This window comes from Ornithorhynchus anatinus, chromosome 14 (genome assembly GCF_004115215.2).
Source record: "Ornithorhynchus anatinus isolate Pmale09 chromosome 14, mOrnAna1.pri.v4, whole genome shotgun sequence".
NCBI lineage: Eukaryota > Metazoa > Chordata > Mammalia > Monotremata > Ornithorhynchidae > Ornithorhynchus > Ornithorhynchus anatinus.
In genome coordinates, this window is record NC_041741.1 from 35,673,846 (window position 1) to 35,699,599 (window position 25,754).

At 40.3% G+C, this 25,754-nt stretch overlaps 1 protein-coding gene and 1 non-coding gene across 2 annotated transcripts in view; both read left to right on the top strand.

Moving 5' to 3' along the window:
- The window catches only part of CFAP54 (cilia and flagella associated protein 54), a 174,323-nt gene that overhangs the window by 14,419 nt on the left and 134,150 nt on the right, over positions 1–25,754 (top strand). The window contains exons 5-16 of the mRNA XM_029078670.1: positions 1,366–1,424; positions 5,578–5,721; positions 7,225–7,338; positions 9,388–9,489; positions 11,449–11,647; positions 14,019–14,108; positions 14,990–15,102; positions 15,195–15,357; positions 18,164–18,249; positions 19,673–19,819; positions 20,765–20,915; positions 24,416–24,486. Coding sequence (XP_028934503.1) covers positions 1,366–1,424; positions 5,578–5,721; positions 7,225–7,338; positions 9,388–9,489; positions 11,449–11,647; positions 14,019–14,108; positions 14,990–15,102; positions 15,195–15,357; positions 18,164–18,249; positions 19,673–19,819; positions 20,765–20,915; positions 24,416–24,486 — 1,439 coding nt within the window. The remainder of the gene's footprint in view (positions 1–1,365; positions 1,425–5,577; positions 5,722–7,224; positions 7,339–9,387; positions 9,490–11,448; positions 11,648–14,018; positions 14,109–14,989; positions 15,103–15,194; positions 15,358–18,163; positions 18,250–19,672; positions 19,820–20,764; positions 20,916–24,415; positions 24,487–25,754) is intronic.
- LOC114816772 lies at positions 10,679–10,816 on the top strand. The gene has a single exon (XR_003764580.1). It is a non-coding gene; the product is annotated as a small nucleolar RNA SNORA7 (small nucleolar RNA).

Sequence of the window (25,754 nt, forward strand, 5' to 3'; positions counted from 1 at the left end):
CACAGAGTGCTTTTTAACATTGTCTTGGGACCAGACTTTGAGAGCTCATGGCCACCTATAGTCTAAAAGGTTTTTGCCCCTTTTGGCAATGGAACACCCTCAGGGGCAGATTATGGCTCTGGAGATCCTAGAACAGTGTAATAATCCTGAGGATATCATATACACTGAAGCGTACATTCAGTTATCTTTTAAAAGCACATATACATCTCTAGTACTCATCCCCAGTACTGGTGGTGATATTTATACTGAAGACTAATTGCTGCTGCGGGGGTAAGAGTGAGGAGAGCGCTGCCATGGGCAATACCTGGGGCTGATAGGACCAGGTTGTTGATCTTTTTGTTCAAGAATTAAGAGAGGCCCACGTACTCTGAAAATGTGCAGTGCTCCAGAAGAGAAATAGTTTTCACGTTTTCAGGGAGTATAATCAATCTTTTCCATCTGAAAAATGGTATTTTACCCAAAATAGCTCTTCTTGAGAACTTTAAAATGAGAAAGGCAGCAGACATATTCACACATGGGTCGCTCATTAGGTTAACTAAGATTTTTAAAAAGGAGCCAGATTCCCCTCCAGTGCTAGTTTGGAGAACATTTTCACTTTTCATCTTTGCCCAATAAAAATAAAAATAACAATGCTATTTTTATATAATTATTTTAGGTGAGATTAAAAAAAAAATTTTTTTTGTAATCAGCACTTGGTAGTTGGATGTAAATACTCGATTGCTGTTAAAAGAAACACTTGATGTTAAACTACTTAACATTGTTTTTAATCTTAATGTTTCCACAAAAACTTGTAAAGGAATGAATGCTGGGAAATGTGGATAATAAATACTAATGTACTTTATATCTCCTTGTAAATATTATTATTCTGTTTAACTTATTTCATTGATTTGCTCTATTGTAGGTTTTCAAATGGATTGAACTTATTTATAAACTTATTTGAATTCCTAAAACTCCAGTTCATTTAGCCTATGTACCTAAAAATATAATCACTCTTATGTAGACAAAAATGGCATTAACATATTTGAGGCATATATAAAATTATTTAATTGGATTAGGATACCCCAAACCCTGAAATTCGGGACTGTTATTGGTTTCCCTCTTGCTTCCTATGATGGATGTTACAACTTGCAGCCTATTTTGATTAGACTGTAAGCCCGTGATTAGACTGTAAGTCCCTCAAAGGGCAGGGACTGTATCTGTTGCCGATTTGTACATTCAAAGCGCTTAGTACAGTGCTCTGCACATAGTAAGCACTCAATAAATACTATTGAATGAATTTTGGGGGAAACTCAGTTTGAAGACCATCAGAGGTTTTTAAATGTCATAATTTGATTTTGATTTGTGATTTTTTTCCCCTCCATACAGGTACAATTCACACATATACTATATGCAGGAAATTGATGAGTATAGGTCAGTCTACAAAGGTATGGCATAAATAGTGAAATATTTCTCTTTATTCATATTCTCCATACAGTTTATTTTAAAGGAAATTACATTTTTACTCCAAGAGGACATGTTTGTGAATTTTGTATACTTTCAACTTCTTAAAAAAATTGTGTTCATCAATAATGACAGTGTAACAAATGTCATGAAGATGAAGGGCTAGTGGAAGGAGCAGGGAATGTTTCTGTTATATTGTTATATTGCACCCTCCCAAGCACTTAGTACAGTGCTCTGCACATGGTAAGCACTCAATAAATATGATTGACTGACTAATAAAAGAATACTCACTTTTCCCCCTCTTAAAAAAGCTAAGTGTTCTCAAATCTCCTGTTACTGGACCTTAGAAGCAGGCCAAAATGAATATCTATGTTTCTAACATAAATTAATAGTGCTTTTTGAGCAGGTGTAGCCATCACTAGCAGACATATTTTTATCAATGGTAGGTAGGATCTACAGATAAGCGTCACTTTCTTTAGCGCAGGTGAACGATAATAGATATTTTTGTGGGCAAGTAATGTATTTCTCCAGGGTATTTCTTGGTAAATTGCAGAGCTGAGTTGTCATGACCAGGTAATTTAGAATCTAAGGTCTCTATCTTGGTGTTTGGAGAGGCCTTTGAACATTTCTCCTTCTCTAAATAAGTGCGTGTTTGATGGCAATAGTTGTTTGAACAACTGTTGCCTTCAAACACACACTTGCCAAAAAATTTTGTTGTGAACATTTGTAGAACAGTATCTCAGGAGGTTGACACATAACTGCTGTTAGCATTTTGGTCCTCAAGAGATAGGCTTGTACCCTCCATCATTGTTCTAAACATCAGAACGGTGGCCAAGAATTGAAATTATATCCCCAGTGAGACCATGTTCAGGTTGTTCTTGGCATCTGAAAGATAGCCGCTGCATATCCAACTGCATGAACAACCATATTGCAAAAGTGCCAGCATGAAGAACATAGGAATTGTTTTTTTGAACTGTATCAACAAATGACAGAGCATATTGAGAATAGACCTAACCTCTTGGGCGTCAGTAGAAGAGCAGCAAAAGCATTTGCATACAAAATGGCTAGCATAGATCATGTGGACTCTGACAGCATGACACACTGCATTTGTTCCTTCAAATTAAGCTCTGTCACAACAGTTCCTTGAACAAGGTCTTTATCAGCCCTTCAATCGCTAATTAAAATGCAGGAGATATATAAAAGGGGACCTAAGGATTATTCCAGTGACTATATTCAATTCTAGAGGCCTTCCCAGAATAAATCACAAACTCGTGTTCCACTGCCATAGCAAAAGCCTTTGCCGTAAAGGAATTCCTTAACAAGATTTCCCCCAGAACCTGGCTGCCCAAACCACAAGGACAGAGATAATAATAATAATAATAATAATAATAATAATGTTGGTTTTTGTTAAGTGCTTACTATGTGCAGAGCACTGTTCTAAGCACTGGGGTAGATACAGGGTAATCAGGTTGTCCCACGTGAGGCTTGCAGGTAATCCCCATTTTACAGATGAGCTAACTGAGGCACGGAGAAGTGAAATGACTTGCCCACAGACACACAGATGACAAGTGGCAGAGCCGGGAGTCGAACCTATGACCTCTGACTCCCAAGCCCGGGCTTTTTCCACTGAGCCACGCTATATCTTTGGTAACAACTGACTGTTATCTCTCAGTCAGTGGTAATAATAATAATAATGTTGGTATTTGTTAAGCGCTTACTATGTGCCGAGCACTGTTCTAAGCGCTGGGGGAGATACAGGGTAATCAGGTTGTCCCACGTGAGGCTCACAGTTAATCCCCATTTTACAGATGAGGTAACTGAAGCACAGAGAAGTTAAGTGACTTGCCCACAGTCACACAGCTGACAAGTGGCAGAACCGGGAGTCGAACCCATGACCTCTGACTCCAAAGCCCGGGATTTTTCCACTGAGCCACGCTGCTTCCCCAATTGAGCCTTTACTGTTTGCGATAGTTAATGTCCTGGAAGAGTAAAATACAGCAGAGTTAGTAGACACTATCGTTTTATGCTCTGTAATATAGTGAGAAGATATTTTCTTGTTTGTACAACGTTGTCAGTCATCCTCTGCCACTTGAAGCGTTTCTGTAGAGAGATAATCCGGGCAGCAGAGTGAAGTATAGACTGAAGTGGGGAGAGACGGGAGTTTGGGAGATCAGAAAGGATGGTGATGCAGTAATCCAGTCGGGATATGACGAGTGACCGTACTAACAAGGTAGCGGTTTGGATGGAGCAGAAAGGGTGGATCTTGGCAGTGTCGTGAAGGTGAAACCGGCAGGTTTGGGTGACGGATTGGATGTGTGGGGTGAAATCATTCAATAGTATTTATTGAGCGCTTACTATGTGTGGAGTCAAGGATGACACCAAGGTTGCTGGCTTGTGAGATGGGAAGGATAGTAGTGCCGTCCACAGTGACTGGAAAGTCAGGGAGAGGACAGGGGGTTTGGGAGGGAAGATAAGGAGCTCAGTCTTGGACATGTTGAGTATTAGGTGGCGGGAAGACATCCAGGTGGAGATGTCCTGAAGGCAGTTAGTCCACTGCCAATATGAAATCGTTCCATTTAATACTTGCGGTCCAAACTATCTTTGGATTGATGTTGTAACCATTTGCTAAATGCAATATAAACTAATGTAAATGGTGCTCTACTGACATCTTGTGGCTCACTATGTTACGGCTCTAGTCCATTGAAAAGGCTCCAAATGATCTTTTCCTGAATTCAATCAGTCCACAGTATTTATTGAGCATTTACTGCGTGCAGAGCACTGTACTAGGCACATGGGAGAGTATAGCATTATAGATATGGTAGTCAAATTCTCTGCCCACAAGGAGCTTACATCTAGAGGAAATTTGAGGTTCAGATGGAAGTTTCTCTCCTTTAAGGACAGAAAGACAAAAGGCAGTTATGTGATTTGTATTATTTTGAAATGGTTTCATAACCGGAAACCTGTAATTTCAACCTTGGCTGTTGTTTGGACTATTTTGATCTGGTCTTTCAAATCACATCCAAAAGAACGATAGAGTCTAAACTCCATTTAGGCCTAGACATTTTTGGGCTTATGGCACAGCCTTGACTGTTTGTTCTTTCAACAGGGATTTTTATAAGAGTATATATGGTAGAGGGGAGGGATGTCTCCATTTTAACTTTGAGAATCAGCACTGTCTAGTGCATAGACCATGGGCCTGGGAGTCAAGGACCTGGGCTCTAATCCCGGCTCTACCACTTGTCGGCTGTGTGACCTTGGGCAAGTCACTTAACTTCTCTGTGCCCCACTACCCTAATCCGTAAAATGGGGATTAAGACTGTGAGTCCCATGTGGGATGTGGATTGTATCCAACCTGATTAGCTTGTATCTTCCTCAGCACATGGTAGGATGCCAGACAAATAGTAAGCGCTGAATAAATACCATAAAGCAAACAAACAACCCAAAACCTTGCAGACTCCTCTCAATCCTTCTCCTCAGTGGCACTTTTTCTTCACTCCAGGTCCACTCCACCTTGTCCTTCTCTTGTCCCCGATCCTCGGCCACTATCTTCTCCAGGTCGAACCAGCAATCCTCATCACAACCTCTAAGTGTCCTCACCACCCTGAACAGCTGTGGCCTGAAAGAGCTGCACTGTCACTAGGGAAGGCAGCATTGCCTAGTGGAAAGAACACAGAGCTGAGGGTCAGCAGATTAGAAGTCCTAGCTGTGCCACTTCCTATGTGTGACTTGGGGCGAGTCCTTTAACTTCTTTGGGCTTCGGTTTCCTCGTGCAAAATATGGATAGAATTCTTCTTCTTCCCCTTCTTACGCTGCGAGCCCCATGTGAGGTGGGGACTGTATTCAATCCGCTTACCTTGTATCTGCCCTAGTACTTAGCTTATAGTAAGCACTTAAAAAATTAATGCCATTATTACTTTTTCTAGGGGTGTGGGAGGTGATTTTTGAAAGTTTGTTACTGTTCAGATGAGCAATCGATCCTATTTATTGAGTGCTAATTGTATGCAGAGCACTGTATTAAGCACTTGGGTGAGTACAATATAACATGTTCCCTGCCCAACTAGCTTGCAGTCTAGAGTAATGACCTCTTCTCCCAGTAAGACTATTTAAAACTGTGAATTGTGATCTGTTTTCTTACAGGCCCTAGAATACCTATTGTGGTCTAGTATTTGTATGGAATCTTCTATTCCTCTTTTGTCGGTTAATTATCTAACTTGGAGGACCGTCCTTTACACTGCTGTTTGCCAGTGCTATTTTGATTGCCAAGAAGGTCTCCATGGAGAGGTAATGTATTTATCACTGCTTAGTTTAGATAAACACAAGGCACGGAGAGATCATTTTTTAATTTTTCCCTTCAGAAGTCCAATTAGAATTTGGGTTATACACTTTTCCTAGGTCATTATGTTGGACTCTCTAATTCTGCTATTCTGCCCTGTGGCCATCTTTGAGTCTCTCATGTGGCTCATTCTTTCTCGTGTCTTTTTCTGTCTCCTTCTGCCTCTTTGGTCTCCCACTTTATTAGAGTCAAAAGCTTTTGCTTTAATGAGGTTGAAATTGAAGTTGCCTAGCTACGTAACTCCAAAATTGGGCCAGAATGATCCATCTTGAATTTAGAACTATCAGAAGTTCTTGATCCTGGCCCCGCTGTTAACAGAGAAGCCACTACCCTCCCAAAATGTCCTAATAGCTTCTGGGAAGTGTAGCCAAAACCAGCCCTTCCACACAATGGGGCTTTTTAGTGGGCCCTCCCTTTCTTAGGATCCTACCAACCATTTTGAAAAATTTAAAACACCGTATTTCCAAGGTGACCTTGCTGTCTAGTACATTCTTCTTTCTGAATGATTCTGTCTCTATCTGCCTCTCCTCCTGACTTCTCCCCACTATTATCGGTCCCTGTTCCCACTTCAGGGACTGTATCTGCAGAAAATACTTGTGATAGTTGCGTCCACCAATTTCATTTCCTTTTATCCTGCTATGATAATAATCGAGGTAATCTTACAAGAATTCATTAGGAATTAGCAGCTTTTTACAAGTGTCACCCACTTGTAGAATTACATATCTGGTTCATCCACAGGAATACAGGTGACATGCCTGTCGCAGGTAGGGCTGATGGGCTGGGGCAGGCTTCCAAACAGTGCTTGTCCTCTCCTTTCTAATTAATTGTTTCTGGTCACAGCCTTTTCTTCTGAAAAGTTAATGATTTAAAAGAAAAAGTTTAGAAAACTGTGATATATGTTTACTTAGGAGTCTGATAATGTTGACAGCATCTTCCGTTGAATGTCAAATCAATAAAAAAAAAAGAACTTTAAGCCTTTGAAAGAACAGAGTAGCATTACAGAATTGGATTTAATCCCCAAGGTTGAGAACATTAAAAAATGATTAATGATGTATCCTTGAACTGCCTTTTGGTAGATCTAATCACAATTGGATTCCAAGTAATGATCCCTCCACTAATCTGTTATAATGTCCATGCATGAAAGGCTGAATTAACAGGAGACTCTCATTTCTCTGAATTTCTTCCTTTAATGTGTGTCTTCATGTCTTGAAGACCTGGGAATTAGATGAGTAACAAGTACTTGCCAACTTTCTGTAATATAAAAAGTTCAGTTACTTATAGAGAAAAGTTAGATCCTGTTTTGCATATAGTCTGACTCAGCTCACGCGATTAAGTCAACAAATTAAATCAATTGCCTGGAAGAATAAACCATCCTACTGTCTCAATGAATTTTTAATGACTGCATTTCTTTTTCAAATGATGAATCTTTGAAAACTTTTAACCCTAACTAGGTATTTGCTCGACGTGCTTTGAGTAAAATTGATGAATTAAGGACCCTGGAAATGATGAGTTCCTCACCACCACAGGCGGAATCAAAAAAAATTTATAAAGAAGCTACTATAAAGGTTTGAAAAGTTCATGTCCTCAGAGTCCAAATGTAAATGTGCTTTAAGAAAATTGGGGCCCTTTATATTTAACCACATACTTAATGAGCTTCATTACCATGAGGACAGTGTTTTGGTGCCACTTGTAGCCATAATCAATCAACTGACTGTCATTAATCACTTAATTTGTGCAGAACCACTATGTTAAGCCCTTGGGAGAGTACAGTAGACTTGATCCCTGCCCTCAAGAAGTTTGCAGTCTGATGAGATTGCAAAACTAGTCTAATCTAGCTTTGTGATGACTTGTGTTGAACTCAGTATTGACTACAGGTATTATGCTACCCTGAGGTGGAGAGAAAATCACGGCTCCTCTCACCCCATATGGCATCATTACATTACATTAGAGAAGCAGCATGGCTCAGTGGAAAAAGCCTGGGCTTGGGAGTCAGAGGTCATGGGTTCTAATTCCGACACTGCCACTTGTCAGCTGTGTGACTGTAGGCAAGTCACTTAAGTTCTCTGTGCCTCAGTTCCCTCATCTGTAAAATGGAGATTAAGACTGTGAGCCCCATGTGGGACAACCTGATTACCCTGTATCTACCCCAGCATTTAGAACAGTGCTCTGCACATAGTAAGCGCTTAAATACCAACATTACTATTACATCATATGCACATGCAGAATTAAAGTAATGACATCATGTGGAAGTGCACTAAATCCTAGAAACTAGACTTACTTCTCCCGGGAGAACCTTGACCCTCATCCATTCACTCCAGAGCCATAGCTTTCCTCGCTCTGGTTTCGGTTAACTCAGTTGCTGCTTCTGACTTGGTCAGGGGAAAGCTCACGACTTTCCAGTTTTCACTTCCTGCTGCCCGCAAGACCATCCCATGGCCAATTTCTCTAATAGTGCACTGTCAATTGGCTGCTTCTGATGTCTATTATAAATCTGGCCACGGTTGGATTATTTCTCCAACTCAGCTGAGTGGAGTCACAGAATGCTAGGCCACTTGAGGACACTTCAATAATCGAGCCTTCTAGGTACTGATAAGAGTTTCTGGGACTGGGACTAGGGGATGCAGCTCAGGATCCCAGGCTAAGGAGGACTCAGCAAAATGCAGCAATTATATATATGAAAATCCATATATCTAAAATGTTGCGATCTATGCATCCTAAATTACGATGTAGGCTGTTTTCAATTAATATGTATTTTAAGAAAAACGTAGCCACAGAACAGCTTTATGTTAATTAAATCCAGGTTTAATATGGTGTTAATAATCTGGATTTTGGATGAGGTTTGTGTTAAAGGGGATCCCGCAAAATCTAATCTCCATGGGCCCACAGAAGAGTTTATCTGTCCCTGTTTGTGTGATACGTCAGAGAGGTGATATTAGGGGCCGGACAGAGCGCTCTATTTCCTCTCTCCCCACCCCCCCTGAACATTGCAAAAACACCTTGCCCCACAGACCACTGCCAGTCATATGTTCAACATTGTGGTGGGATGGACTCTCACTGGTAATGGTGTGAGAAAACCCTTCTCAAATTCACCAAAATTGGGGTACTAGAAATGCTACTAGTGAATAAACAGGTGGTCACAATGCAAACAGAGGAGTCAGAAGGACTTGGGTTCTTTTTCTGGCTCTGCCATTTGTCTGCTGTGTGACCCTGGGCAAGTCATTTCACTTCTCTGTGTCTCAGTTACCTCAACTGTAAAATGGAGGTTAAGACTGTGAGCCCCATATGGGACCTGATTATGTTGTATCTACCCAGTGCATATAACAGAGTGCTTAACAAATATAAAAGACCCCCAAAAGCTGTTGAATAAATCTGCCTCAACTTGCCCTGACCATGCCTTATTGGGGGAGGGGGGGTTATGAGAGGAACAACCTAGCTGAGCATAGATCACAGAGTGGCTGTGCTGATGTAATCTGAGAAGAACAGTTCTGCCCCACTAACTTTAAATGAGCTCACGTTTTCTCCCCATTGCCTCCCTGCATTGTTGGGGAAGAGGGAGTGATGATTGGGTTCAAGATCTAATTCTTGTAACTTTAAAATCATTTTTTCTGAGGCAGATGGCAGTGATGATCTTCAAAAGGGCAGTGTTTGAACCAAGAAGAAAACCCAAAGGGTCCTTGAGACCCAAAGTAAGAATTAACCTAAAGGAAGCACAAACTGTAAGTTTGAGAATATACTGTATAGTTTTCTCTTATGAGAGACAGGTGTGTGTATATATATATGTAATTCAAACAAGCCCTGAAGAATATATTTTCATGGATGGTAAATCAATAAAACTTTATTATTTCTTTTAAAATATGTCTGAAACCTGTCCAAAGTATAAAACAGATTTTGCTGTTTAATTGGTTTGAACCTGATTCGCATGACATTGCTGGTGAAACAGCAGAAAAATTTCAAATTAGTTCAGATCAATGATTTGCTGTTCTACTCTTTTGTACGATTGTTTTCTCTGAATATTTTACTAACTATATTTCTCTAAAAATAGTATTTAGCTGAGTAAGGAAACCTAATAATGGCTCCTATTATGGCTGGGCCACATTTAACTCTGGGTTCAAAGTTCACGACCATTAGGAGTATGTTAGAGCATACTAATTGCTGACATTGTAACCTGGGTTAGGGCATGTGGACAACCACACTATAGTTCCGTGATGGGAATTTTGATTTATTTGCATAATCAAGAGTGCCACATTGATTTTTAAGGGGCTATGGAATTTTTTGATTCTAGAAAGTAGCATGTAAAATAAAGGTTTATTTTTTATTCATGATGATAGTTTTCTAATTTTGATTATTAAATGTGCCCTTTACCTTAGGAAAAAAGCTTATAATAATTCCCAACAGTTATTCTTTATAGAGAATATCTAGCAAGGGGATTGCTCTCTTAAGGAAGAACCCTGTTGTAAGGAAAAGACATATTTAAATAGTCATCCTGTGTCCAGTTATGCATTAATAGCCACAAATGTTTCTTCCAACACCATATCACTTTCTCTCCAGAGAAATGCATGTTACCAAAAGATTATTCTCTGATTTCTCAATAGCATATTATCCAAAATGCATAATTAAAATAGACATTATTTTGGAAGTGACTGCACAGGTAAACACACAGAAGCATATATCATCAAATACAACATTCCCAAACCTATACCAAATCTCTCAGGAATCGTGAACAGAAACTTTGATTTCTGGAATGTCTGAAAGTATCTTAGACAGCCTTAAGGGGTGGATCATTGTTAGACCAACCTCTCTTTCATTTTATTAATTCTATAAATGAGACTTTAGTCTCAGACTTGAAAGACCAATGAATGCTGTGTTTTCATTGGTAGCCCTTACCAGCTCATAAGTGGTTTTAGTCCTCTCTTAGAATCGCACCTGGAGAGTTTCCAGTACTCTACCAGTCTTGACTACAGGGGGGAGAGTCAAGCAGAGGCCTAGCTATTCCATTCCTACCTTGGGCAGTGGCTAGCGAGTGGAAGGCCATCTGCTACAAGTCAAAACTCACCTGTGCCGGGCAGCAGCAGCATGGGAGAGAGTAGATGGCAGAGACTCCAATTTACTGTGTGGGAGAAGGCAGTGGTAAATCATTTCCATGTTTTCACTAAGAAAACTCTGTGGGTAAACTACCAGAATGATTGCAGGTGGAGGTAGGGCGTTCTGGGAGAGATGTGTCCATGGAGTCGCAGTGGGTAGGAGATGGCTCGACAGTATAAGACAAGACAAATGGTTTTAGTAGCTAGGGTAAGGAGGAGTAGATGATAATAAATAAAGGTATCCTGCTGGTTTAACTCTAATCCAGGAGAGTCACAGGAAAACCTGGGACTTCTCTCCTCCCTGGGGAGCTTTCTGTACCCAAATGTGGTCAGAGGTTTTTTTTTGTTTTTTTTTTGCATGTCTGCCAGTTTCTGGGATTTGTCTTTCCCTCATAGGCTTCAGGATCAGCTGGGGACTTCTTAGGTTCCCAGTGATGGTCAGTGGGGTGGTTTCTGCCTCTAGAAACTGTGCCCCTTCAAAGTAATAGTTAAAGTTTCACCCTCCTAAGAACACTACCCCAGGTTCATCCCCGGGCTCCAGATAAAAAGTTGGCATCTGGCTCTTTTTAAGTTTTTGTTGTGGTTTGGTTTCAGTTACAATGGCCCCGCACTGTAACAGAGCGGTTGCTGACAGAGATGTTCGAAAACACTGCATCTCAGTTCTTGGCGATCTTGGAAGCCCTCTCTGATAGTAACCGGCGAACACTGCAAACTGGCCCTCCTACAGTTGATGAAATAGAAGTTCGTGATGTTGTCTTGGAGCTTTTTATGGCAGGATTGGAACTCTTAATAGGTAAAGTTGATGGCCTTGAATATTCTCTATTCTCAAAAGTGTGTTCTTGAAACCCAGGAAAAATGTCAAGCTCGTTTCTGAAAAGTCATAAAAATGACACAGTTCCATCCCTAAATCACTACTGCTCCTGTGCTCACATGGCAGAACACTTGCGATTGGCAAATATCTGAACAGGCCAATTTCTTCCACTGCAAATTCATCCATTCCTGGCATATCTGCCCTTTCTTCATCTCAGTAACATTACTTTCTTTCTCCTCCTTGGGCATCCATGCCCATTGCTCCCAGCAGTGATTAACTCCTTCCTGAAAGGAAGGTCCAGTCTCTGCTCTAATATCCAATAGCCTTATCAGGTACTTTTTTAAAAAAAGTGGACACCATCAAGCTGGGCTATACAAGTGCCCTCCTCACCTCCCTAACTCCTTCCCACCTGCACATTCAATATTTCATTTTCAGTAGTCACCTCTCAAGAGGAGATCTCACCTCTGTTCAAAATCTACCTCTTCTACCTGTGCCTCTGAGGTCATCTGTTCTCTCCTTCCAAAATCTCTTGCCCACTTCCTCCATCCCCCTCTAATGGTCATCTTCAACTGCCCCTCTCTGATGGGTCCTTCCCCTCTGCCTTCAAACATGTTTGTCTCCTAGTTAAAAAAATGCTCTTCTGGATCCCACTGCACTTTCTAGGTATTTTCCCACTTCCCAACACCCACCCATGTCCGAATTCCTGCTGCCTCCAGTTCCTCTCCTTCAACTCTATTTTTGTCCTACTACCATCTCCTCCCTCCACTGAAACTGCACTCTCTATGGTCGTGAATGAGTTTCTCCTTGCCACATCAAATGGACTCTATTCTATTCTTATCTGCGGTGACCTTTTGGCTACCTTCAATTCTGTGGACCCTTTTTGTCTCCTTAACTGGCTTTTCACCCCCTAACTGTAGTGGTCCTTCAAGATTTTGTTCCGAGTCCTCATTTCTTGACTTTTTACACTCACGTGGTAGAAGAACTCATCCATCTGTTCTCATGATTTCAGCTACCATATCTATGCTATCAGTTGCCCCCACCTCTCATCCCCTCTGCAATCTCACATTTCCTCTGGCCTCCAGGACATCTCTTAGGCACATTAAAGCTTAAGTCACCCACATGACATCCATACAAACTGAACTCCTCAACTTCCTTCCCAAAACTACCCTTCTTCCTAATTTTCCTTTCTCAGTGGACAACTTGACCATTCATCTTGTTTCCTGGCTCTGAAGCCTCTAACCTAGGTATTATCCTTGACTACTCTTTTTTATTTATCATACTTCCCATATCTGCTACTTCTTCTCCATCCAAATGGCTGCCATCATGATCCAGGAGCTCTTTCTAGCTTCAGAGATCTTGCAAAGTCTCATGTCTCTCTAAGGCTTTCCCCAGTTATGTAATTTTTCCTCTTTCCAGGTCATATCCACCCAACTATTGTCTCAGCACTTTTGGAATCACAACCACTCATATTACTTTTGTCCGTAGTGATTTACATACTCTTCTGTTTAAGCACTGATTTTCCCACATATCCATCTCTAGTCTCCTTCGTATCTGTAAATTAGTTTATGTATGTCTCAGCTTGCAAGCTGCTTTAGGGCAGGCACCATGTCTTCAATCAATCATATTTATTGAGCGTTTACTGTGTGCACAGCATTGTACTAACCGCATGGGTGTGTGCAATATAACAATATAACAGAGTTGGTATGCACATTCCCTGCCCATGATGAAATTACATTTCTTCAAGAGGACATATCTTCTCCTTTTATTATACTTTTACAAGCATTTGGTGTAATGCTCTGTCCACAAAGACCCTCTACTAACGTGATTGATTCTAATACCATAACCATTCCACCGTGACAACTCATTTCTTTGAAGTCCCTTTTTATGCAACCTAGCCCCAAGTAGTACGAAAGTGTCCTCTCTCTCTATTCTGTTAAAACAATAATGGTCAAGATAAAAATCACTCTCCAGATGGATGGGCATTTTTCTACTTTCTGCCCTTGGTTAATCTCATGAACTTTCTTTAACATAATGAATTCGATTGGCCTCCTTATGAAAATCTCTTTGGATAGGTAAGTAGGTTCCTCATTCATATTTGTATGGGCAGGCTTTCTTAACATTGCCATCTTTCGCTTAAGCGTATATTTGTGTGACAGCCATTTAACAGAAATGGAGAGAATAGACATAGATATTTCATAAACTGTTCTGTAAAAAATAAGTGTTTTTTAAAATTACACCTCCCAAACTCTTATTATTGTCTCATTTAAAAAGGATATGTTTCATGGGATATTTGTAACCTCTGAGAAAACCCAAGAAAAATATATAGTAATTGAATGCACTTTTTCCATTACAGGTGGACCTAATGGACCTAGTTTACAGAAAAAACCTGACTTTTTCCAAATCATTCATGCCAACTCAACTCAACTGCAACTAATAATAGAAGGTAAATTAATTAGAATTAGTGGAACATGTGTATCTACCCACAAATGCATGTTCAGGAAAACCCAATTATGATTTTCTTGCAAATTTCTCTTGCAAATTAAGGAGCAGCATAACCTAGTGGAAAGAGTGCAGGCTTGGTAGTCAAAGGACCTGGATTCTAATCCTGTTATGCCACTTGCCTGCTCTGTGACCTTGGGCTAGCCTATAAGCTTATTGTGGGCAGGAAATGTGTCTGTTTATTGTTGTATTCTCTTCTCCCAAGCACTTAGTACAGTGCTCTGCCCACAGTAAATGCTCAATAAATATGATTGACTAGTCACGTAACTTTTCTGTGCCTCTGCTTCCTCAGCTGTAAAATGGGAGTTCAATCCCTCTTCTCTTTACTACTTAGACTGTGAGTCCCAGTTGGGATAGCAAATGTATCTGACGTGATTATCTTGTAATCCTTAGAACATAGTAAGTGATTAATAAACACCATAATTATTATTATATTTTGTTTTCTCTGCATTTATTTATATCTTAGCCAAAGGCCCAGAAATTATTCTCCCTCAAACATTTCTCCAAATGTCTTGTTGTAAAAAGTTACCCCTCTAAAATAAGTTAACATGAAGAGCAAATGTATGATAGCTTAAATGCTAAATATATATTGAGTATTCTTCTCTTGCCCACTGAAGAACCTGTTGGATCATTTGTCTTTAAAATTTATAATTTTTAATTTTGTCTACATTAAATACCATCAGTGCAATTGACACTTTATACGGTATTATTTAGAAACAACTCTCTGCCAAATACCTGAAAAATATTTTATTTTGATATACCAGATGCTTAATTAGTCTTTCAAAATATCATAAAAAGTTTTGTTTTTTGGCATCGCTTTTACAGGAAAAAATGCCATTTCTGTGGATGCTGCTGTGAGATTTATAAAATTAGCTTTTACTTATGAAGATTGGAATTTATTTAATTCTACAGTTGATCTACTCCTTAATTTTTTAAAGGTAATGGATATTTATCATGCTCTTTGAGTGTATTTTTGTATATAAAGCTTAACCATGCTAAATTGCTAATTAGTTGGGCATGAATTTCCTAGAGTCAAGATGATTCAGCAGCGAAAAAATCAGAAATGGATCTAAAACTTCTTGTTGCAATGGAACCACTAATCAATGTAAAAAGGCTAAAAGGGACCATCTTTAGTTCGGAATGCTTTAGAGATGGAGCTCCTCGTGGCTCTGGAAAAAAAATTGCATTTCAAGGTAAGTTCATATGGGAATTTTATTTTGGTAAATCAATCAGTGATATTTATTTAGGGCTTACTATGTGCAGAGCACTGTATTAAGCTCTTGGGGGAGTACTGTTCAACAAAATTAGCAAATTCCCTGCCCATAACAGGCTTACAGTCTAGAGGAGGAGACAGACATTAAAATGAGTAAATAAGTAATTGATAATATATAATTTAAAGATATTCATTCAATAGTATTTATTGAGCACTTACTATGTGTAGAGCACTGTACTAAGCACTTGAAATGAACAAGTCGGCAATGTGCAGAAGTGCTGTGGGTTGGAAGTGGGGTGAATAACAAATGTACAGAAGTCACAGATCCAAGTGCATAGATGACATAGAAAGGAATGTGAGCCAGGGAAAAGAGATCTTAACTGGGGAAGGCCCCTTGGAGGAAACATGATCTTAATAATTCTTTAAAGGTGGAGAGAGTGGTGGTCTGGCATATATAGAGCGGGGGGACGGAGTTCCAGGATAGGTGGGGGACATGGGAAAGGGTTTGCTGGTGAGGTGGATGAGATTGGGGCACAGTGAGTAAGATGGATCCAGAGGATTAGAGTGTCCAGGCTGGGCCTTAGTAGGAAATCAGTGAGGTGTGAGGTAACACGGAGTAAGCCGATTGAATGCTTTTAAGCCGATAATAAGGAGTTTCTGTATGAAGCGGAGGTGGATGGGCAGCCATCGGAGATTCTTGAGGGGTGAGGAGACATGGACTGAGAACGTTTTTGTTGATAAATATTCTGTACAGCAGAGTGAACTGTGGACTGGAATTGGAGATAGACAGGTTGCTGGGAGGACAGTGAGGCAGCAGATGTAGTAGTCAAGTTTGGATAGGATAAATGCTTGGATCAGCATGTAGCTGTTCGGGCAGAGGGGAAAGGATGGCTTTTAGCAGGGTTGTGAAGGTAGAACCTTGACAGAGTGGTTGGAATGACAAAGATGAGTCGGGCAATGTCAAGGTTACAGGCATATGAGATAGGGAGGATGGCATTGTTGTCTTCAGTGATGGGGAAGATGGGGAGGATAAGGAGTTTGAGTGTGGGTGGGAAGATAAAGAGTGTAGTTGATTTGAGGTGTTGGCAGGACATCCAGGTAGATATGTCCTGAAGGCAGGAGGAAATACGAAATTGCAGGAAAGGAGAGGTCAGGGCAGGAGATATAGACTTGGGAATCAACTGCATAGAGATGTTATTTGAAGCCTTGAGAGGAAATGAGTTCTCCAAGCGAGTGGGTTTCGATGGAGAATAAAAGGGGACCCCTGAGTCTGGAGGGACTCCTACTGTCAGAGGGTAAAGCAGGCCAGCTTTAAAAGATTCCCCAAGAGATCTTAACTGACTTTTAAAAACATGGCTACAGTATAGACCAATGAGCGGTGTTTACCACACCTAGCCTTCTCCAAATGAAAGTGAATGGTTTCAATTTCAAGATGAAACAAGATAAGCAAAATGCAGTTTCTCAGGTGAGTACCTACTCAGCTCCTTGAATCAAGTGACCATTCATCCCACATTAGGGATGGGCTAGAAATTCAAGTTCTTGCCCAACTGCTCTCCTTAAAGAGTCTGGGGGATGCTTGCAGACCAGCTTCAGGTGGGAGATGAAAGGAGACAAAAACAACCTTGGCAGTGGCACAGAAGGTAAAGGAAGAAATGGAGATGAGATTGCCTGGTCTTTCTCTCCTCTGTCAGTGTGCAGCAGCCATCCTAATTGCTTCCGCCTCTCATGCTCTTTTGAGGATTTCAGCACAGGTGGAGTAGCTCCAGGGAAATCATCACAAAACAACCCACAGCTGCTGTGGGCATGGCTGCTCCTTCCTCTTTCCCTATATTGTGGCTCACATGCCCGAGACGTGCAGTTGTGGCCTAGTTGGCTGCTGCGAAATTGTAGCTCTGCTATGCAGTGACTGGGATAAGGCAGAGGTGGTTGTTAGGGCTGAGATGCTGCCTCTCTTTGTAGGTTTCCAGGGACATGGGCCTATGTATATGAATGTGGGCATGCCTGTCACACCTGCCCCTTTCTCTTCTCCTCTCTTCTATCCCCTCTTCTCTCTATCTTTTTCTTTCTCTTACTCTCATTTTCTCTCCAACTCTTTCTCTGTCCATGTTGTTGTTTTTTTTTCTGTTTCTGTCTTCTTTTGGCCTCCTTTATTTTTTCACTTTCTCTGTCTCTGTGTTTTCCTTTATCTGTATTTTCATCCTGCATCAGGGGGCCCACACCTTCATTCCAATTTAAGCTTCTGAAAATCAAGTCATCTTATTCTTAAGGTAAGAACTAACTTCGAGATTTGTGTTTGGACTCTTTTGCACCTTTTAAGGTTGGGTCTGATGCAATTTTCCAAAATTCTAGAGACTCTAACATACTTGAGTCAATTTTATGAAAAATAAATCTCCTTATGATAACGTACTGTAGCCATCTTGATCCTTACTAGTGGTCCAAGCCTGAAATTCTTTGGTAATATAAATTAATTTTTAATATATCCTGTAATAGGCTAGTTTATTTTACATTCTATTGTTAGGTTACACATTACTTGGAGACTGACCAATAGACAAGGGAATTTATCATTTATTGCAGGGCAAATAAGTAATATTAATTAGGATTTGCAAGATATTTTCTATTAGATCATGAAATTTTCTAGACAAGATGTGGTCAAAACTATATTTTGCAGATTAAAAGCAAAGATAAATGGACTACTTTTTCTCCTTTCAGAGGCATGTGTTTTATTCTGAATTTTGTAATTTCGTTTATTTTTTGCACTTATGATTTTTTATGGTTTGTCAATTTAGATGTATCCAGGAAGACTGTTGGCCACTCTGATGAACTCATCAACTTGGCAGCAACATTGCTTTCCTGTATCAGTGCTCCTTCTCAGGTGAAATAGGTGTTCTGAACATTTTTCTCATTTGTGATAGGATGTATACCACTGGATATTTAAAATGGTATTTTTTATGTCTTATAATAAATGAGCATATCTGGCACTAGGTATTGTTTCCAGGGGTCTCCCAAGTTGACTTATTTCTAAAATTCAGGTAAAAAACAGTATATTTTTAAGGAAAGGGCAACAGGTTTAATTGGATTTACCTTTCATTTCATGGCTGTAAATTCTAGAGTATTTAGAATTACTAATGTTCTTCTGTGCATTACTTTTCAGAATCTTTAAAGATGTGTAGGAAAGTGAATGTTCTGATGATATTGGTTTATATGTTTTCAGTTCTTTGAGATATGCTTTCTGCAAATAAATTCCTGTGGTCCACATATTGCTCCACTTGTAATAATAAGATTTTAGAAATCTCTTTGGTAGTGGCCATTCAAGTATGTAAAGTGTTAAGGTGATCTCATCTTGGGGAACCCAAAGTAAGTGAGGGGATGAGGTCTCCAGGACTGTAGCTTAAAAGGCAAGAAACATAGAAAACTAAAAAACTTGAAAGGACAGAGAAGAAAGTGAATCAGAAAAAGAGGAGGCAGAAAAAAAGAGGGAGCAGAGTAAAAGAACAAAGGAGAGTAGAGGGGGAAAAGATGGAGGCAGAGAGGAAAGGCTGTGGGGGTGACAGGGACTAAGGGACAAAGGAAGGGAAAGAGTAAATGATACCCTTCTGCCCCTCTTCCCTCCTCCTTTCCCCCACAGTCACAGACCTCCATCTCATGGGTTACAGCAGTGGGAATCCTGCCACTGTCATCACACCATAGCTGTAGGGCACCTGCAACCTCCTGCCTCTACCTCCTGTATTAAAATACCTAACTGTATTTTTGTGGTTTCCATGAATAATCATGTCATTATGGCTGCATTGGGAACCTTCAGGAAATGCTGGAGAAATGATTTATTTCAGCTACTGTGGAGGAAGAAGGGGAGGAAGCCCTCTTCTCTGCTCATTTACTTACTTGCTGTTGCTCAGTGGTCACCACTTCCCAGCCGTTGTTTCCCTCCTACCACCTTGGCTCCTTTGGTTGTAGAACAGAACCTGAAATTCATGACTGTTCTCTCTCTAGTATGTATGGTTATCCTATGGTCACTATTCTCTTTGGGGCTGATATGTATCTTATGATCAGGAAAGGTTCTGACCAAAATTTTGGAGGGAATTTTTCTTGCCAACTGATATATCCAGCTTTCAATAGCGCTTCTATAACTGACACCCTCAGTCTCTAGTCTTTCTCTTCAAATCTGTAGAGGGAATAAAAAAGGGAAAATAACACTTAGTGGTAATATTAGGAGAATGAAATTTTGGTTTTGTAGTTACCTTATATTTTGGATATATCTGATGAATCATTTGTCCTAACTCTTTTTTTATTTTCTTCAGAACATTCGACCTGACAGAGAAATAGTTGTTGACATTGTAATGTTCCTGTGGCAGAAGTACAAACTAGGAGTACAGCGGATGAGTATCAGTGGGGACATAAGTGGATACGACTCCTTAAAATTTGCCCAGAAAATCAAAGTCAACAAAGTATATTTTTAATTACATACGCATGCCTGTTTTTTACCTTAATCTAATTAGATTTCTGTCTAAAAGACAATCTTCCCCATTACTTTCATCCTGAATATCTCCTGAAATGTTATCAGTTGTACTTACTGAGCACTTACTGGGTGCAGAGCACTCTTGGGAGAGTACAGTACAGTCTACGGTATCAGGGTATTTATCTCAGGTGTGGAATTGAAGCAAAAGTGTTTTTGAGAATCCCAGAGAAGCTTTCCAGCTTCTTAGTCTGAGTATGTTGAGTATTAGTCTTAGTATTCTCAGGCTAATGCCAATTCTCAGACTACTCCTGAGGCCAATTTTGAAGTGATCTGGTTATTAAGGTTGGAAGTCTGGGTTTGGATGCTTGGCCATAAATTTCTGGATGTGGATGGGAAAGTAACACACCAGAAATTAGACTTCGGAAGGTCTGCCCCCAGAGGTTGGTCATTTCGAGGGTGGATTTGCACTTCTACCTCTGGTCCCTGAAGTAACAAATATCAGTCAATCAAATTAGTATTTGAGTGCTCACTATGGGCAGAGCACTGGACTAAGTGCTTGAGAGAGTACAACAGAATTAGAGACGTTCCCTGCCCAGAACGAGTTTGTAGTCTAAAGGGGGAGACAGACATTAATATAAATAATATATAAAGATTTGTTCCTAAGTGCTGTGGGGTTGAGTGTGGGGCAAATATCAAATACCCAAAAGTCACAGATCCAAGTGTAGAGATGATGCAGATGGGAGAGCAAGCTGGGGAAAAGAGGGCTTAATCGGGGAAGGCCTCTTGGAGACGATGGGACCTGAAAATTTTTCGTGGTCTGGCATATGTGGAGGGGGAGGGAGTTCTTTAGTTTGGGTTCTCTGGTGTATGATCAGCATGAATGTTAGTTGAATCTCCCCGAACATTTTGTCTCTTGTATGTTTTTTGTCCTTAGTCGGTTCATCTGCTATGGCTGATAAATGAAATACTTCAGTGCTGTAAAATGGAGAACGTCGATATTGTGGTGGTGGCAGAGGCTGCGTTACGATTAAGTGAAATTTTGGAACACTTAGGTTACTTATCAAGAAAATTGGCAAAAACCTCAGGTAAAATAGATTAGATTAACTAAACTGATGAAGCAGATATGAAATAATGAAGATAATGGTACTTTTTAAGTGCTTACTATGCGCCAAGCACTGTTCTAAACACTGGGGTAGGTACAAGTTAATCAGGTTGGACAGAGTCTTTGTCCCACATAGAGCTCACATTCTTAATCCCCATTTTACAGATGAGGTAACTGAGGCACAGAAAAGTTAAGTGGCTTGCCCTTGAGAAGCAGCGTGGCTCAGTGGAAAGAGCACGGGCTTTGGAGTCAGGGCTCATGAGTTCGAATCCCAGCTCTGCCACTTTTTGGCTGTGTGACTGTGGGCAAGTCACTTCACTTCTCTGTGCCTCAGTTCCCTCATCTGTAAAATGGGGATTAAGACTGTGAGCCCCACGTGGGACAACCTGATTCCCCTATGTCTACCCCAGCGCTTAGAACAGTGCTCGGCACATAGTAAGCGCTTAACAAATACCAACATTATTATTATTATTATTATTAAGTGAGGAGAGTAGTACAGAGCGCCTAGTACTCTCAGCTCCTAGGGCAACCTGCACCATGTATAAGGCTACCAAAATTAAGGCTTTTCAATTCCTCCAGACAAAACTGCCTTGAAACATACACTATTACCATTATCTGGTCAACCAGACACATTTTACCTAGCCCGTTTATAAAGACATGGATCTGATTATTCTATTCAAGCTGATTTAGATTTACCCTGTAGAAACGAATTCCCTCCTATTCAAAAGCAGCATGGCTTAGTGGATAGAGTACAGACCTGGGAGTCAGAAGAACGGGGTTCCAATCCCGGCTCTGCTACGGGTCTGCTGTTTGATCTTGGGCAACTCAACTTCTTTGTGCCTCAGTTACCACATCTGTAAAATGGGGAGTAAGACCATGAGCCTCCTATGGGACATGGACTGTGTGCAGCCTGATTAGCTTGTATCTACCCCAGCATTTAGAAAAGTGCCTGACACACAGTAAGCTCTTAAAAAATGCCATTAAAACCTCCCCCGCCCCACTTTGGTCTCTCTCGTCCACTTTCTGAATAGTCCCTGCCATGACTTCTCTATTCCCTCCTATATTTCCCACCATTTACCACCCCAAGATAATCCAGTCGGAGACTTAAACTCTATTTGAAGAAATTTCATGACTTGTTTTTGCCAAAAAGGCACTAACAATATTGAACATTTTAAATCCGATAGCAGAAGAACTATTAGGTTGCGGATTATGGCAGGGGACAGGATGTTCTGGAAAAAGTTTATCCGTGTACTCGCTTTGAATTGGAAACGACTGGCATTTAATAATATAGTAATGATAATAAATCAGTTAATGTTAGGGAGGTTTTATTAGTCAAACATTTTTATGGAAGTCCCATATGTTGAGATATAAAAATGATATATTGTGTTAAAGCTGCATGGCGTCGTAGATAGAGCACGGGCCTGGGAGTCAGAGGTCATAGGTTCTATTTGCAGCTTTGCCGTTTGTCTGCTGTGTGCCTTGGGCAAGTTACTTCACTTCTCTGGACCACAGTTACCTTATATGTAAAATGGGGATTGAGACTGAATCCCATAAGGGACAGGGACTGTATCCAACTTGATTTGCTTGTATCCACCCCAGCGCTTAATACTTGATTGCTTAACAAATACCATCATCATTATTATTCATGTACACAGGTTGTATACCAAAGCTCAGCCATCAACTCTTTAAAATTTTAATCCAAATAATTGACTAGGACACCTCTTTCTCCACCTGCACCATCTACTGCCCAGGCTTAGTATGTGTCTGTGTGTTAAATATGCTTTCATGACCATTCAAATGAGTCTCATGCCACAAGAAAATTATCATATTTTTCACTTTGCCTGTGTGTTTGCTCTGGTGAGGGAACAGTCCAACCTCCAGGTTGTCAACTCCACCCACACCTTTGTGGGCTTCCTTGTCAGTTTCCAGTTGGCACCAGAAAGTCTCTCTGAAGATTGTCACGAGATCTCCTCCACTCTGTATATGTGATCATATTGCTAACCTGGGGAGCCGGTTCCACTAAAAACTGGGACTTCCTCCTTCAAAAGCAACTCAGCTTCCTTTCCTCCCCAACAGGAGGAAGTCACTGAAGGGATCCTTGTTGTGAGCGGCTTGGGTATCTCCTGAAGTCTCTGTAAGAGACTGATTAGGGTCCAGGCCTTCCTTCCTGTGTAGTAGCCCCAGTGACCAGGATGAAGAGGGCAGAGTGGATCAGTCTAGGCAGACCACTCTATCAAGCTCTTGGGAGAGTGCAATACAACAGAATTAGTAGGCACATTCCCTGCCCGTAGCGAGCTTTCAGTCTATATATACTGGGAGAGAGTATAAATAATTTACAATATATAATTTGTACATAAGTTCTGTAGGGCTGGGGGGAATAGCAAATGTCTAAGGGTCACAGATCCAAGTGCACAGTCAATGCAGAAGAGAGCGCAAGTTGGGGAAAAGAAGGCTTAATTGGGGAAGGCCTCTTGGAGGCAGTGTCACCTTAATTATGCTTTGAAAATGGAGCACGTGGTGGTCTGGAGCATATGGAGGGGGACAGAATGAAGGAAAGGCTGACAACTGTTTTGTATTTTAAGAGAATTACCTCACTTTTCCCTGTGGTGCCATCCAAGAAGCAGAGGTTCAGCAGAGAGGCAGGGAACCTCTTTCCAGGAACCCAGGCTAATTGAGTGCTCCATCCTTTCTCTTTGCCTAAACAAAAAAAGCACTTAATCTCTAGGAGGTAAAATAGGTTGTGGTAGCGGTCACTAAGGCACACCCAAAATATTTCCGTGTTGTTCTGAAATATTGATTATTTGGTGCCTCAAAGCAATTTTCAGTTACTTCCTCCAAATTATTTTAGTCGCTTCCTGCACTTTCACTCTTTTAAATCTAGCAGTTTATGTCTTTTTCCATCTGGTGAACTTTGGGTCCTTTTTCAAGTTTCTTATGAAAGTGAAAACAAATGTGCAAAGTCTATCTTGTTTATCTCACTTTTTTTATATTTGATAATGTAATCAGCAGATGTGACTGGCTCACGAAAGAGTTTATAGTTGCAGTACCAGCCGCTGCAAGCCGTGCAATGGGAGTACTTTCATTTAGTACCGTAGATTTTGGAATACCCTAACAGTATCATAACTGTTCCTAGGCACTGCTGCCAAGGTCACTGAAAGCGGAAGACTTTCATGTATTGTAACTTATTTCATCTTAATACTTATATCATTCTTTCCTTTGTGGAGTTTAATTTCTTTTTATGAATGTGGCATTGTTGCAGAAACCCACAGCAGTAGAATCTGGCTATATTTTCTTGTTACCTTAAAACATCTATTTACTCTGTTGAAGACAATACTTTGAGTTCAGGTTATAAACAGACTTGTGTGGTGGATTTATTGTGAGTATATCTTAGCAAGTTAAGAATGGAACTGTTATCAGTTTCTTGTGTTCATTTGTGAATAATTTGCTTCTACATGCTAAAATTTTAATTTCCTATTTTTCCAGATTCTGGGAAGAGACCAAGCAGTGAATTAACCTCTTCTAAACACTTAGTTGATATTCTTCCTATAATAAAGGTACAATCCACTGCTTTGAAATTTTTGAGAAAATGTGTAAAAAAAGGAATGTAAATGATTTTTCATATTTTACTAAACTTTTTACATAAAGATCTGATATGGAACTCCTTTTTGTACTTAATTTCATCAATTGTAAGTTTAAATTCAGAATATATTAGATTCAGTAGGAACATCTTCCTACTTACAGAAATAATATAGAAGAACAACTCATCCTCTAAATCAACATAATGAAAACTCATCATGTGTTTTGTTCCGCAAACACATTGAGTTAATGTGGTTTTTATTCTGTAATTTTAACAAGCCATTGAATTAACTCAACTAAATTTACCTTCTTCAGTAAGTGCCTTTGTCATTGAGTTTAAAAATTCAAAATCACTTATTTTAATTCCCCAGGAGATAACGGGCTAGTGTTAACAGAACATTTTCATTTTGCCCAGTTGCTGTCCCTCCACTACTTCTCAACATGCATCATGTATCTCATATCCTGTCTTCCTCGATCTGCCCAAAACCTGGTTTTACAGTTCTTCTGATTCCCTCAGTGACCTTCCCCACCTTTTCCAACAACATTCTCCATGCTTCTCTTTAACCCCTGATGAATCTCCTTATCTGTCTCCAAACCCTTGTGTCTCTATTTTCCTGATATCCAATCACTCAACAATATTTATTGAGGACCTATTGCATGCTAGAGTACTGTACTAAATGCATGGGCAAGAGTGATTAGAATTAGAAGACATGACCTCTGCCTTCAAGGACTGCCTCTCCCTGCCTTTCTTCACATGTCTCCATCATAGAGAAGCAACATGACTAGTGGATAGAGCATGGGCCTGGAATTCACAAGGACCCAGGTTCTAATTCCGACTCTGCCCCTTGTCTGCCGTGTGACCTTGGGAAAGTCTCTTAACTTCTCTGTGCCTTAGTTACCTCATCTGTAAAATGGAGATTAAGGTTGTGAGCTCCATGTGGGACCACCCCAGAGCTTAGTACAGTTCCCGGCACATTATAAGAGCTTAACAAATACCACAATTATCATTATTATTATTACTTGCAATCTGCTCCCAACTTCCACTACTGATCTCCATTCTCCACCCTCTGTATCAACCTCTCTCTCTCCTCTCTCCATCACCTTGGCTCCTTGCCTGGACCTTTTCAATTTTCCTTCATTTTCTTCTCTTTTGTCTTGTCATTCCACTTTTTTCAATCTTCAACCAAAGTCCCTGCTCCTGTTACATATCCTCCAACTTGCATTCGTCGTCTTTAATTAGGAATCT